The 14802-nt window shown below is 35.0% G+C and overlaps 1 protein-coding gene across 4 annotated transcripts in view; it reads left to right on the plus strand.

Moving 5' to 3' along the window:
- The window catches only part of STXBP5L (syntaxin binding protein 5L), a 321677-nt gene that overhangs the window by 79121 nt on the left and 227754 nt on the right, over positions 1-14802 (plus strand). For all 4 annotated transcript variants that reach the window (XM_070788639.1, XM_070788654.1, XM_070788646.1 and 1 more), the window contains exon 5: positions 2193-2293. In XM_070788639.1, the coding sequence (XP_070644740.1) occupies positions 2193-2293 (101 nt within the window). The remainder of the gene's footprint in view (positions 1-2192; positions 2294-14802) is intronic.

The following is a 14802-nucleotide window of genomic DNA, read 5'->3' on the forward strand; positions in this document are numbered from 1 at the left end:
TCCAGTGTTCTTGCCTGGAGAATCCCAGGGACGGGGAAGCCTGGTGGGCTGCCGTCTATGGGGTCGCACAGAGTCGGACACGACTGAAGCGGCTTAGCAGCACCAGCAGCTGTTACATAACTAAGAATAAATAAAGACAAGCCTTCAAAACTGACAAGCCTGCCAGTGTTTATGTTGTCTGTCCTGAACTACTCACCTTGATCTGCCTTTAAATTCAATTTCGGGACCTTTTCCCAAACTTCCCAGCCTCTGACCTCATGACACATGTTTTTATTCAATTTTTAATCTTCACAGGTCTTCATTAGCAGTGTTTCTTATAGATTTGTTTTTGTAAATGAGTCCTAGACACCCTGCTGATGGGTGTTATGTCTCTGCTGGCACTATTACATTCAGAGGTTCTGTTTACTTCCCTTAAATGCTGTTATCTCCTAGTTTTATCATAGTATTATTAATACTGACTTCCTTCCTATATCAGCTATTACCCTAAGATATTATTAAACATCTGGATTATTTTACTTTCATTGCCTTTGGCATAGTATATATGTTTTGTATAGCATGAACTACATTTTATTAATTTCATATATTGTGAAATGATGTTATGTTTTATTCATTTTGTATATCATGGTCTATTGTCACCCTGTCCCAAATGAGTTTCTACCTTCCTGAGAAATGAAGTCACTGTTCTATAACTCAGAAAAATTGTAGCTCATCAAGTACTTCTAAGAAATCCTAATAATTTTCTAGTTTGAATATGTAAAGTATTTGAGAACAGCTTACAAATAAAGCAAGCATACAAAAACAAAAATCCTCAAGGTGTGTGTAGGATTCATTTTATTGCATGGAGTGTAATTACCTGTGAGATCATGTCAAAATATATGTATCAATGTATACCTGTTTGAATATATGTAATTTACATATTTATATGCAAATATGCAAATTACATACATTTTAAAACATTTTAATGGTTATACTCTGTTATGGTTGTTGTTTTAGAAGCTATTTTTCTCTGAGACTAAAATCATAGTTATGTATTGAATAGTGTCAAGAGAACCATTACAAGACACACGAGCATCTGTTTTGTCTTAGGAATTGTTATGGAAGTGTCATTTAGATTCCTATATTCATTAATTCCTAAAGAAGAAATAAATTCTAGGAATTTCAGTATAGCTCTTTCTAGCATTTACATGGGCTAATCATTTTGATATCTGTGGTTGAGTTAATTAACTATGAAAGGTTACTTGTAACACAGTACTTTGAAAAATATAAGAATTTTAGATATCTCAGGACTACCATAATGGTGCAAGATCAGTTTTATAGAACACACTCAGTACTCTAGAGTAGCTTCAGGCTCTGACATAGGGCAAGCATTGACATTTTTTGCTGGGAAATTCATGATGGCAAAAGTTCTGACATAGTTTTAAGATGATCTTAGTTAACTCTGAAGTAAGTAGTTTAAATATATGTATAAGAAGTCATACATGGCAGCTAGTTCTGCCCATGTTGTGTCTGCCATACTAATAGGTAGAACCCATCCTATTTTAAATATTTGAAGTAGGATTCATTTGTATTTGAAGGCTTTGTATAAAAAGGCTCTTATTATTTTTGCAGTTATACTGAATTCTAGTTGGAAAAATGTTTATTTTTACTACAGATGTTTTCTTTTGTCACAGATGAATCTTCTTGAACTATGAATACAAATTAAGTTATATCAAGTATACTTTTTAGGAAGAATATGTACATCTCAACTGTATAGAAAATTTTTAGAAATGGTGAATTTTTATGTGATTAGATTGCAGTTTTAAAACTGAATTGGATATTTGCTTCTCTGTAGAGCTACATGATATATATGTAAATAGTAGAAACAAAAAGGAATAGTTTTTCACAAAGAAAATATAATCTTTAATAGTTACAATGATGCTTATAATAATAATAATCCCTCTATTGATAAATGCATATTCCTTGAGCTAATCATTCTCACCAATCCGTATATGGTAGTTTACCTGCTTCTTCTACTCTTAGCATTTTTAGGCTTCCTGACTGAAATATGTTCATTGTCTTTCCTTGTATTTCTACATTATATAAATACAAATAACTTAAAGGGCACTGAAAAATTCAGTACATTAGTTTAGGTTTTATTTCACAAAAAAACATAAATTAAGTAAATCACTCATTTTGTCTTCATTTTGTTCCAGGGTGCTTTGGTCAGTGCAAGTTCAGACGATACACTTCATTTGTGGAACCTTAGACAAAAAAGGCCAGCTATTCTTCATTCTCTCAAATTTAACAGAGAACGGTAAGAATGTAAGAGTTACACAATTTCTTAATGTATAAGAAAATGATTTGCTGAACAGGTTTCAGGTTAATTTTTGAAAAAAAAATTTAAAATAATTTTAATAGCTCTAAATAATATTTATGCTTGCTTTTATAATAGTTTATTTACATAGAAAATTCACTGATATAGGTTCAATCATCTTCTAGTGGAGAACTCCTAGCATTCTTCTCTTTGTAAACCAGGACTTCAGCAATGGGTGATATGTTCTCTTTCTTAGGCCAGGGTGCCGAAAACTCAGACCTAAAACTTAAAAGTCAAGTAAATACTGAATGTATTTCTACACTTTTTGATTTTGGAAGTTACCTCCTACACTTTCACTTTTTTGCTTAAATTTTTTTTTACCTTAAAAAATATGAGACAGAGATTTTAGACATCCAAAATTGTTGGTACTAAGTGTTGAACAACATTATACATTCAAGATTAACATTTTCAGAGATGATTAATTGATCAGAATTCAAATTCTTCCATTTTAGAGTGAAATAATAATTTGAAAAAAATTAACAGATATGGAACACTTATTAGAACAGATATGGAAGAATTATTAGATTTTATTTGTAAGTGTACAAAATTTTAATGTTTCTAGTGTCTGTTTCAACCAGAGCTAGAATATCACAGATATCTACTTAGCTGATAATCCATCTCAAGATGAAGTAAAATTTGTATTTTATTAACCATCTCTGTTATTTAACTATCAAATGATTTGATTTTTTTTTATTATTTGGGAAGCAGTCAGGCTTTTTGCAGTGATTATGAAGGGCTAGCACAGGAAAATTTGATATTAATGAAAGAGAAAGAAATCTCTGAGAGGTAAATTTACACAAATTAGCAAGTACTAGTCACAACTGAGGTAGGTAGATAATAGAGACAGTCACTGCTGAGAACTCAAGAAAGTACTTATTTTATTTTGTTGAATGGTTATAGTTCATATGGAATCATCACCATATAGGCAGAGCTTAATGACATAATTGTGTTTTTTTGGTTTGATGAGAAGAAAGAATGGCATCTATATAGACATTCTTTTTTCTACCTGGAACTTTTTCTTCTCATTTGCATATTACTTAACCTTCAATGTTCTGAGTAATATTCATGAATATTATATCTACAGTATTTTGGAATTCAGCATCAATGAAAGTTTTTATTATATCCAGTATTTTTTTGAGTGGAGAAAATTTATATTTTAGCTATTTGCTAAAACTAGGTAGAACTTCTTCATATTCGATCTAATTTTGGTTTATCTTAAATTTTAAAATAAATAATGTAGCAGAAATTTCATGATATGAAAAACTGAAAGATCAGTCAAGAGTTGTTATATGTTTCCTTGTATCTTTACTACTAAAAATAGTACCTACTCAGGTATTGCCATACTGATTTTATCTCTTTCTCTGCTTGTAGCATTTTTTGTTTGTCAACATTTTGAGTAGATCTGGCCCTACAATTTTGTGTAGATAAGCAGAATGAGTTTTTTCCCCCTTACAACTGGATTGTTGAAGGAAATGTTCTGGTGCCTTTTAAAGCCATTTGGGGAGAAGAAATGATTAATGATGATGATTTCCGATTATAATTTTATTAACTCAATTGAGGTGTATTTAACTAGTAGCAATATAAAAGCAAGCTGACAGATTTTGTACAAATGTAAACATTGGGAACTTTGTAGGCATTACCTATATTTTTAATTAACTTTTATTGGGATATAGTTGCTTTACCAACGTTGTGTTAGTTTCTGCTGTACATCAAAGTGAATCTGTTATATGTATACATATATCCCGTCTTTTTAAGATTTCCTTCCTATTTAGGTCACCACAAAGCATTGAGTAGAGCTCCCTTTGCTAAACAGTAGGTTCTTGTTAGTTATCTATTTTATACATCGTAGTGTGTATATCGGAGAAGGCAATGGCACCCCACTCCAGTACTCTTGCCTGGAAAATCCCATGGATGGAGGAGCCTGGTAGGCTGCAGTCCATGAGGTCTCTGAGTCAGACATGACTGAGCGACTTCACTTTCACTTTTCACTTTCATGCATTGGAGAAGGAAATGGCAACCCACTCCAGTGTTCTTGCCTGGAGAATCCCGGGGACAGAGGGGCCTGGTACGAGGCTGTCTATGGGGTCACATGGAGTCGGACATGACTGAAGCGACTTAGCAGCAGCAGCAGTGTGTATATGTCAATCCCAAAGGCCCAATTCATCGCAATCCCTTCCCCTTGGTATCCCTAAGTTTGTTCCCTACATATGTCTCTCTATTTCTGCTTTGCAAATGAGTTTATCTATACCATTTTTCTAGATTCCACATGTAAGTGATTTTATGTGATATTTGTTTTTCTTCTTCTGATTTACTTCACTCTGTATGACAATCTCCAGATCTATCCACGTCTCTGCAGATGGCACTATTTAGTTCCACTTTATGGCTAAGTAACAGTCCAGTGTCTATATGTACCACATCTTCTTTATCCAGTCTTCTGTTGCTGAACTTTTAGGTTGCTTCTGTTTCCTGGCTATTGTAAATAGTGCTGCAATGAACATTGGAGTGCATGTATCTTTTTGAATTGTGATTTTCCCTGGGTTATATGCTCAGAAGTGGGATAGCTGGGTCATATGGCAGTTTTGTTTGTAGATTTTTGAGGACCATCCATACTGTTCTCTATAGTGGCTGTACTGATTTACATTCCCACCAACAGTTCCCTTTTCTCCACATTCTCTCCAGCATTTATTATTTATGACTTTTTGATTATGGTGATTTTGATCAGTGTGAGATGATAGCTCATTATAGTTTTGATTTGAATTTCTTAAATCTTAATAATTAGTAATTTTGAGCATCTTTTTATGTATGTGTTGGCCATCTCTATGTCTTCTTTGGAGAAATGTCTATTTCAGTTCAGTAGCTCAGTTGTGTCCGACTTTTTGCGACCCCATGAATCGCAGCACGCCAGGCCTCCCTGTGTATCACCAACTCCTGGAGTTCACTCAAATTTAGATCTGTGCAGTTTTTCATTGGGTTATTATTTTTTTTATATTGAGCTACATGAGCTGTTTATATATTTTGGAGATTAATCCCTTGTTGGTTGCTTCATTTGCAAATATTTTCTCCATTTTGAAGGCTGTCTTTTTGTTTTGTTTATGGCTTCTTTTGCCCTGTAAAAGCTTTTAAGTAAAATTAGGTCCCATTTTTTTTTTTTTTTCATTACTCTAGACGGTGGTTCAAAAAAGATCTTGCTGCAATTTATGTTAAATGTGTTCTGCCTGTATTTTCCTCTAAGACTTCTATAGTGTCTGGCCTTGAATTTAGGTCTTTAATCCATTTTGAGTTTGTTTTTGTGTATAGTGTTAAGAAGTGTAATTTCATTCTTTTACATGTAACTATCTGGGGTTGCCTATTTTAATGCTTACAAAAACATGATATTTATCATTTTGAGAGAGATAAATTATCTTAACATTGAGAATAATCATTAATATCACTATTTATTGTGGAGAGAATAAAAATCCTTAAATGTATGGTGAAGGCAAGGCTTAAGTCAACAAAGAATTTAAACAAGCATCTTTGGGAACTCTAAGCCCTCCTAAATAGCCCATTTAACTATATAAATTTCTATATACCTGTCAACTGAAAGACAGATATACAAGTGTGAGAGTGTGAGTGAAGTTTTATTGAGGGTCTTACTGGGAACTATATGGCCTGGAAGATAGCCTCTCAGATAGCTTTGAGGAACTGTTGCAAAAAATGTATTGAGGAACCAGTATCTATATTAATTTTTTTCACTGGAAGAAACATAGAGTCAGGCATAAAAGATTATTGCTAATCAAAAAGAGAAGACATCTTAAGTTAATGATGTAAGTGCTTCTCTATGTATGGGAAGATGTAAGAATCTGGGACCATTGAAATTCTTTTTTAGATACGAATCTTAACTGTCTTTGGGCCATATATCCAAAACAGAATGCTGCATCCTGTTTTTCTCTCTCCTGAATTCCCCTCTGGGTATACTTGCAGTGAGTTGTTGCAGCTTAATCCTTGTAATACTGGAATGTTGGGCAACATTCTTTCATATCCTTATGCTTATATAATATACATATATACATATTTAGTTTACATAGTTTGTAAATTTTAGTTTTTTTGTTTTTTTTAAATAGAGCACCTTCAATCTTTGGTTTTATAATCTTTGAAGGTGGCAACCAGGCTTAAATTGTTGATGATCCTTGGGTCCTCTCATATATGACCTTATAAACCTAAATATGGAAAAAAACTTTTTATTTCTGTATGATCTGAAAAATGAATAAAATCAAGCATTCACCTTTTAAGGCATATTAACAGTCATTGCTATCACTGATCATAAATTGTGTAACATTGGGGAAAGCCTAGAATTATTTTATATGGTTTTCAAGTAAAATTCAACAAGGAGACTATGACATACAGATCATAAAGTATTTGTACTTATTATATCAGTTTATTCTTTTTCTATCTGTGGTATTCTGATAATTAATATCATCAAAACATTTCTAAGTAATATTAGTTAAATTGCCAGGAAGAAGAAATATTTTGTTAAGAACTTTATTTATGAGATCTCTAGCAAACTTGACCCATCAGTGTTGGCTTTGGGAACTATTTATAATCCCAATTTTAAAAACTATATTGCTTTATAAAGATAATATGAATTATTTCTCTTTAAAATTTTTCTGAAGTTATTAACATATTTGCCTGGTTAGACATTCAAAGATAAAAAACATATGTACAGTGAAGGATCTTTCTTCCTTATATATAAGCAAATGTATATGTAACATAATTTTCTATTTTATGTATTTATAGACAAATATGAAAGTATCATACATTTCTGTTACACAGGTTGTAACATGCAAACAGTTTTGTACCTTGTTTTGTCTGTATATATTCTCAAGATCATTCCTTATCAACACATAAAATGTTTCCTTATTCTTTTCTTGTGTGTGTATGCAAATATTACCAAACCATCAAGACTGTGTAAATATTAATTGTATGCCTCAAAATAATTTTACATTCATGTAACAAATGCACAGTTCAAGAAAGAGAAAATTACTAAAACCACAGAAATCCCTCTGTGTTAAATGATTATTACCTAACCCTCAAATGTCACAAACACTATTTTTATTTCAAAAACTGTTGTTTTTGACATTTGTAGAAATGAAATTATATGTATATACTTGTTTGTATTTGGCACCTTTTGCTCAACATTATATTTTGAAGTTTCACTCACGTTGCATGTAGCTTATTATTTTCATTGTTATGTAGTATTCGATTTAATGGGTATTTGATTTGATTAACCATTCTACTTCAATATATCCTGGTTATATTTTTGTATTTCCATTTAACTTTTAGAAATTGCTTGTCAGATTCCACAAACACACTTGCTGAGATTTTGATTAGAAACATCTTGAAGCTGTAGGTCAGTCTGGGGAGAACTGAAATTGCCTTGATGATGGAGAATGGCAGTATTGTTTGATTGTTGTTGACAGTGATGACTCTGATTCATTGGATGAATCACAGACAGGGAATTGAACATGGTATATATTATATCCCACCACTTAGGTATTCTTTGATTTCTCTGAATAACATTTATAGTTTTCTCTATAGGGGTCTTCTACATTTTTATTGTGCTTAGTCATAAATACTTGATAATTTTAAATGCTATTGAAAATTATATATGATGATAAAATGATAATATATCTAATGTAAGTTGTACATGATGATAATTAAATTATATGTCATTTTCTGTATTATTTTTGTTAGAATATAGAAATATAATTTATTCTTTTTTCTATATTCTGTTCTGTGGCAGTGATTTCCACCATTCTGTCCTCCAGGTAATTTATCTGATCTTCTGCTGCAAAATTGATTCCTTCTAGTGTATTACTCATCTCTGTTTGTTCCTTAGTTCTTTTCGGTCTTTGGTAAACATTTCTTGGATCTCTATTATTTTTCCTAGATCATGTATCATCTTCACTGTTGTTATTCTGAATTCTTTTCCTTGAAGGTTGCCTATCTCCACTTCATTTAGTTATTTTTCAGGAGTTTTATCTTGTTCCTTCATCTGGGACATACTTTTTGCTTTTTCATCCTGATTTACTTTCTGTAATGTGCTTTTTGGAGAAGGCAATGGCATCCCACTCCAGTACTCTTGCCTGGAAAATCCCATGGATGGAGGAGCCTGGTAGGCTGCAGTCATTGGGGTTGCGAAGAGTCGGACACGACTGAGCGACTTCACTTTCACTTTTCACTTTCATGCATTGGAGAAGGAAATGGCAGCCCACTCCAGTGTTCTTGCCTGGAGAATCCCAGGGACAGGGGAGCCTGGTGGGCTGCTGTCTCTGGGGTCGCACAGAGTCGGACACGACTGAAGTGACTTAGCAAGCGAGCAATGTGCTTTTTGTTCTAGCCACTGTGGAACTGTGGTATTTCTTGCTTCTTCTGTCTGCCCTCTGATGGAGGAGGCTAAGAGGCTTTTGTAAGCTTCCTGATGGGAAGGACTGGTGGTGGGAAAAACTGAGTCTTGCTCTGGTGGGCAGGGCCTTGCTCAGTGAAGCTTTAATCCAGTTATCTGCTGATAATTGTTGTACTCCCTGCCTGTTAGTTGTTTGGCCTGGGGCAACACTGTCTATGGTCAGGTAAGGTGACCTCCAAGAGGATTTACTCTAAGGGGGACCTTCCCAGACAGGTGCCCCTGTCCCTGTGGTGAGCCCCTGTGGACCCACACCTCCACAGGAGACTGTCCAACATTAGCAGATAGTTTTTTATATTTGGTTCAGTCTCCTGTGGGGTCACTGCTCCTTTCCTCTGGGTCTTGGTGCATGCAAGATTTTAGTTTTGTGCCTTCTAAGATTGGAGTCTCTGTTTCCCTCAGACCTTTGGAAGTCCTATAAGCAAATCCTGCTGGCCTTCAAGGTCAGATTGCCTGGGGATTCACAGTCCCTTTGTTGGATGCCCAGGCTGGAAAGCCTGATGTGGGGTTCAGAACCTTCACAACAGTGGGAGAGATTCTTTGGTATTACTGTTTTCCAGTTTGTGGGTTACCCACCGGGCAGGTATGAGATTTGATTTTATCCTGATTGTGCACCTCCTACCATCTTTCTGTGGCTTCTTTGTTTTTGGACATGGGATATCTTTTTTTGGTGGGTTCCAACATTCTCCTGTCAATGGTTGTTCAAGAGCTGGTTGTGATTTTGGTGTTCTTGAGGGGGATATGAGCGCATGTCCTTCTACTCTGCCATCTTGAACTGGAAGTCCCTGGAAATATAATTTATTTTTATGTGTTGACCTTGTATCTAATGACTTTGCTTAAATTCAATGACTAATTCTAATAGCTTCCTGTAGACTTTCCTAGGTACACAGTCATCTTCAAATAATAGTTTTATTTTCTTCTTTATAGTTTCATATGTATTTATTTTTATTATTGTACTGGGGTTAAGACCTTGTATTAGTTATTTATTGCTATGTGACAGTATCACAAACTCAGTGGCTTAAAATAGCGTGCATTTCTTTTCTTTTCTTTTTTTTTTTTTAACAGCATGCATTTCTTATCTCAGAGTTTCTGTGTCTGGAAACTAGGAGTGGCCTAGATGAGTTTCTGTATCAGTAATCTCACAAACTACAATTAATATGACTTTCTGGGCTGTGGCCTCATCTGAGGCTTGATTGGGAAAGGATCTATTTTCAAACTTATTTGGTTATTGGCAACATTCTGTTCCCTAGGAAGTTGGTGGATTGAAGGCCTTAGTTTTTGCTGGCTGTTGACCAGAAACCACTGTCAGTTGCTTGCCATGTCTTTCTCCAAAAGCCAGCCGACAACATAGCAGCTTCCTTCTTCAGAGCCAGTAACAAAGAGAGTCTTCTGATAAGATGAATGTTACAGTCACATGTAATTTAGTCATGAAAGTGATATCTCATGACTCTTGCCATATTCAACTGATTAAAAGCAAATCACAGGTCCTGTACACACTGAAGGGGAAGTGGATTTATGCAAAGGCAAGGATATCAGGAAGTGGTGATCATGGGGACAGCATTGGAATCTGTTCATCATAGGCTTCCAGTACAATATTGAATAAGAAGTTCAAGGACAATGTTTTTTTTAGGGAGATTATTTTTTATTATTTCATTATTTAGTATATATTTGCTGTAGGTTTTTAAATAGATACTCTTTGTTATCAAGAAGTTTCTTTTGCTCCTAATTTTTATAAGGATATATATATATTAAAATCACGAATGAATGCTGAATTTTATCATGTAGTTTTTATGCATCTATTGTGATCATGTTATTTTTTTCTTTTTTAAAATCTGTTAATGCGGTAGATGACATCACTTGATTTTTTGCATGTTAAATGACTCTTGTATTCCCAGAATAAATATAACTTTTGTGATATATTAGCATTATTATATGTGTTCCATTTGCTAATGTTTTGCTAATAAGTTGTTTAAGAGTTTAATATCTATGTTAACAAGAGCTTAGCATAGAAATTTCCTTTCTTTTGAGTTCTCTGCTAGGTTTTCATGTCATAGTTATTTTCATCTTATAGAAAGAATGGGGAAATGTTTCCTCTTTTCTATATTCTATCAATACTTGTGAAAGATTGGTGTTATTTCTTCCTTAAAATTTGAAAAAAAAAAAAAAAAATTCACCAGTAAAGCATCTGAACCTGGGTTTTCTCTGAGGTAAGATTTTAAATGGCATATTCATTTCTTTAGTAGGTTTACGAATATTCAGATACTCTTTTTTACCTTCAGTCAGTTTTCGTAAGTTGTGCTTTTGAAGAAATTTATCCTGTTTATCAAAATTTTTAAATTTATTGGCCTTCACAGTAGTATCTGTAGTGATTTCTTGTCTTTTATTCTTTTTTTCTTCCTTTTAAGTCAAGGTAAAGCTGATTTACAATATTGTGTTTGCTTCAGGTGTACAAAAAAGTGATTCAGTTATATATATATATATATTTTTTTTTTTTTTTCAGATCATTTTTCATTATAGGGGAATGAGATAAGCTATTGAATATTGTTTCCTCAGTTATACAGTAAATCCTTGTTACTAATCTGTTTTGTATGCAGTAGTGTGTATTCATTAACCCCATGCTCCTAATCTATACCTCCACGTCCCCTTTGGTTTTCTATGTCTGTGAGCCTGTTTCTGCTTTGTAAATAGATTCATTTGGATTATTTTTTTATATTTCACATATAAGTAATATATAGTATTTTTCTTTGTCTGACTTCACTTAGTATGATATTCTCTAGGGCTATCCATGTTGCTGTAAATGACAATATTTCATTCTTTTGTGACTGAGTAATATTCCATTTTGTGTGTGTGTGTGTATCCACATGTTCTTGTTTAAAATTTTTGTTTTATATTAGGGTATGGATATGACTGAACAACTGAACTGAACTGATAGCTGATTAACACGTGTTATTTTCAGGTGTACATCAAAGTGATTCAGTTATACATATGTGTGTGTGTGTATTTTTCAAACTCTATTCCCATTTAGGCTGTTAGAGAATACTCTGAAGAGTTCCCTATACTATACAATAGATCCTTGTTGGTTATCTATTTTAAACAAAATAGTGTATATATCAGTCAAAAACTTCTGATTTGTCCTTCCCCCACCACCTTTCCCCTTTGTAGTCATAAGTTTGTTTTCTAAGTCTGTGAGTCTGTTTCTTTTGTGTAAATAAGTTCATTTATATCATTTTTTTAGACTTCATATACAAGTGATATCATATGATATTTATCTTTCTCTGACTGACCTCACATATTATTATACTCTCCAGGTCCATCCATGTTGCTGCAAATGATATTATTTTGATCATTTTAATTCCATCGTATTTATGTACCACAACACATTTCTTTTTCCATTCCTCTGTAGATAGACATTTAGGTTGCTTCCATGTCTTGGCTATTATAAACAGTGCTGCAATGAACATAGGGGTTCATCTATCCTTTCAAACCATAGTTTTCACTTTTTTTCACACCCTCTCCAGCATTTAGTTATTGTTTGTAGACTTTTAAAATTTATTTATTTTTAAAATTTATTTAATTGGAGGCTACTACTTTACAATATTGTAGTAATTTTGCCATACATTGACATGAAACAGCCATGGGTGTACATGTGTTCCCCATCCTGAGCCACCCTCCCACCTCCCTCCCCATCCCATCCCTCTGGGTCATCCCAGCGCACCAGCCCTGAGTACCCTGTCTCATGCATCGAACCTGGACTAGCGGTCTGTTTCACGTATAGTAATATACATGTTTCAATGCTATTCTCTCAAATCATCCCACCCTCGCCTTCTCCCACAGAGTCCAAAAGACTGTTCTATATATCTGTGTCTCTTTTGCTGTCTCGCATATAGTATGGTTATCATTACCATCTTGCTAAATTCCATATATATACGTTAATTGGTTCCAGTTGAGCTATTTCAAATCCTGAAAGATGATGCTGTGAAATTGCTGCACTCAATATGCCAGCAAATTTGGAAAACTCAACAGTGGCCACAGGACTGGAAAAGGTCAGTTTTCATTCCAATCCCAAAGAAACGCAATGCCAAAGAGTGCTCAAACTACCGCACACTCACTCATCTCACACGCTAGTAAAGTAATGCTCAAAATTCTCCAAACCAGGCTTCAGCAATACGTGAACCATGAACTTCCTGATGTTCAAGCTGGTTTTAGAAAAGGCAGAAGAACCAGAGATCAATTTCCAGCATCCATTGGATCATTGAAAAAGCAAGAGAGTTCCAGAAAAACATCTATTTCTGCTTTATTGACTATGCCAAAGCCTTTGACTGTGTGGATCACAATAAACTGGAAAATTCTGAAAGAGATAGGAATACCAGACCACCTGACCTGCCTCTTGAGAAACCTATATGCACGTCAGGAAGCAACAGTTAGAACTGGACATGGAACAGCAGACTGGTTCCAAATAGGAAAAGGAGTTCGTCAAGGCTGTATATTGTCACCCTGCTTATTTAACTTCTATGCAGAGTACATCATGAGAAACGTTGGACTGGAAGAAGCACAAGCTGGAATCAAGATTGCCGGGAGAAATATCAATAACCTCAGATACGCAGATGACACCACCCTTATGGCAGAAAGTGAAGAGGAACTAAAAAGCCTCTTGATGAAAGTGAAAGTGGAAAGTGAAAAAGTTGGCTTAAAGCTCAACATTCAGAAAACGAAGATCATGGCATCTGGTCCCATCACTTCATGGGAAATAGATGGGGAAACAGTGAAAACAGTGTCAGACTTTATTGTCTTTGGCTCCAAAATCACTGCAGATGGTGACTGCAGCCATGAAATTAAAAGACGCTTACTCCTTGGAAGGAAAGTTATGACCAACCTAGATAGCATATTGAAAAGCAGAGACATTACTTTGCTAACAAAGGTCCGTCTAGTCAAGGCTATGGTTTTTCCTGTGGTCATGTATGGATGTGAGAGTTGGACTGTGAAGAAAGCTGAGCGCCGAAGAATTGATGCTTTTGAACTGTGGTATTGGAGAAGACTCTTGAGAATCCCTTGGACTGCAAGGAGATCCAACCGGTCCATCCTAAAGGAGATCAGTCCTGGGTGTTCATTGGAAGGACTGATGCTGAGGCTGAAACTCCAATACTTTGGCCACCTCATGTGAAGAGTTGACTCATTGGAAAAGACCCTGATGCTGGGAGGGATTAGGGGTAGGAGGAGAAGGGGACAACAGAGGATGAGATGGCTGGATGGCATCACCGACTCGATTCACATGAGTTTGGGTGAACTCCGAGAGTTGGTGATGGACAGGGAGGCCTGGCGTGCTGCGATTCATGGGGTGGCAAAGACTCTGACACAACTGTATGACTGAGCTGAGCTCAACTGAACCTTAGCCTCAGAGTTGCCTATGCTTCTATTTTCTGGAAGAGACTACAGATAACTGGTTTGTTTTTTTTTTTCCTTAAGTGTTTAGTGGAAATCACTAATAAATGTTTGGTGGGATTCACTAATGAACCCATCTGGGCCTGGTGCATTCTTTCTTTCTTTTTTTTGAAAGATTATTAATTTATTCAGTTTCTTTAATAGATGTAACCCTACTGTGTGACTGAACAACACTGACTCCATTTTGTCAGCACTATCTTAGGCCTGAGGTACTAATCCCATCTCTTTCTGTGGGACTGACCTTTAGTTTACTCACAAGAAATATACCCAAACCAGGTAAGTCCCCTATCAACTTTTACCTTAGCAGCAGCAGCATCATTAGCTGCATCTGTTACAAAAGCTGAAAGAATGCCTTTTGCTGATACAGATGCTTAATGGTCATGAAACCCTAGGTTGGGAGGAAACCCTGGTTCCTATTTGTGTGGACATTCTTCTCACTTAGTAATCAGATTCTGTAAACACAGAATCTGTGTTTACAAAAAGGGCTTTGGGCCTTTTACATCTCTCTATACTCCTTTCCTGGAGAAGGCAATGGCAGCCCACTCCAGTACTTTTGCCTAGAAAATCCCAT

Source organism: Bos indicus, chromosome 1 (assembly GCF_029378745.1).
Source record: "Bos indicus isolate NIAB-ARS_2022 breed Sahiwal x Tharparkar chromosome 1, NIAB-ARS_B.indTharparkar_mat_pri_1.0, whole genome shotgun sequence".
Taxonomy (NCBI): Eukaryota; Metazoa; Chordata; class Mammalia; order Artiodactyla; family Bovidae; genus Bos; species Bos indicus.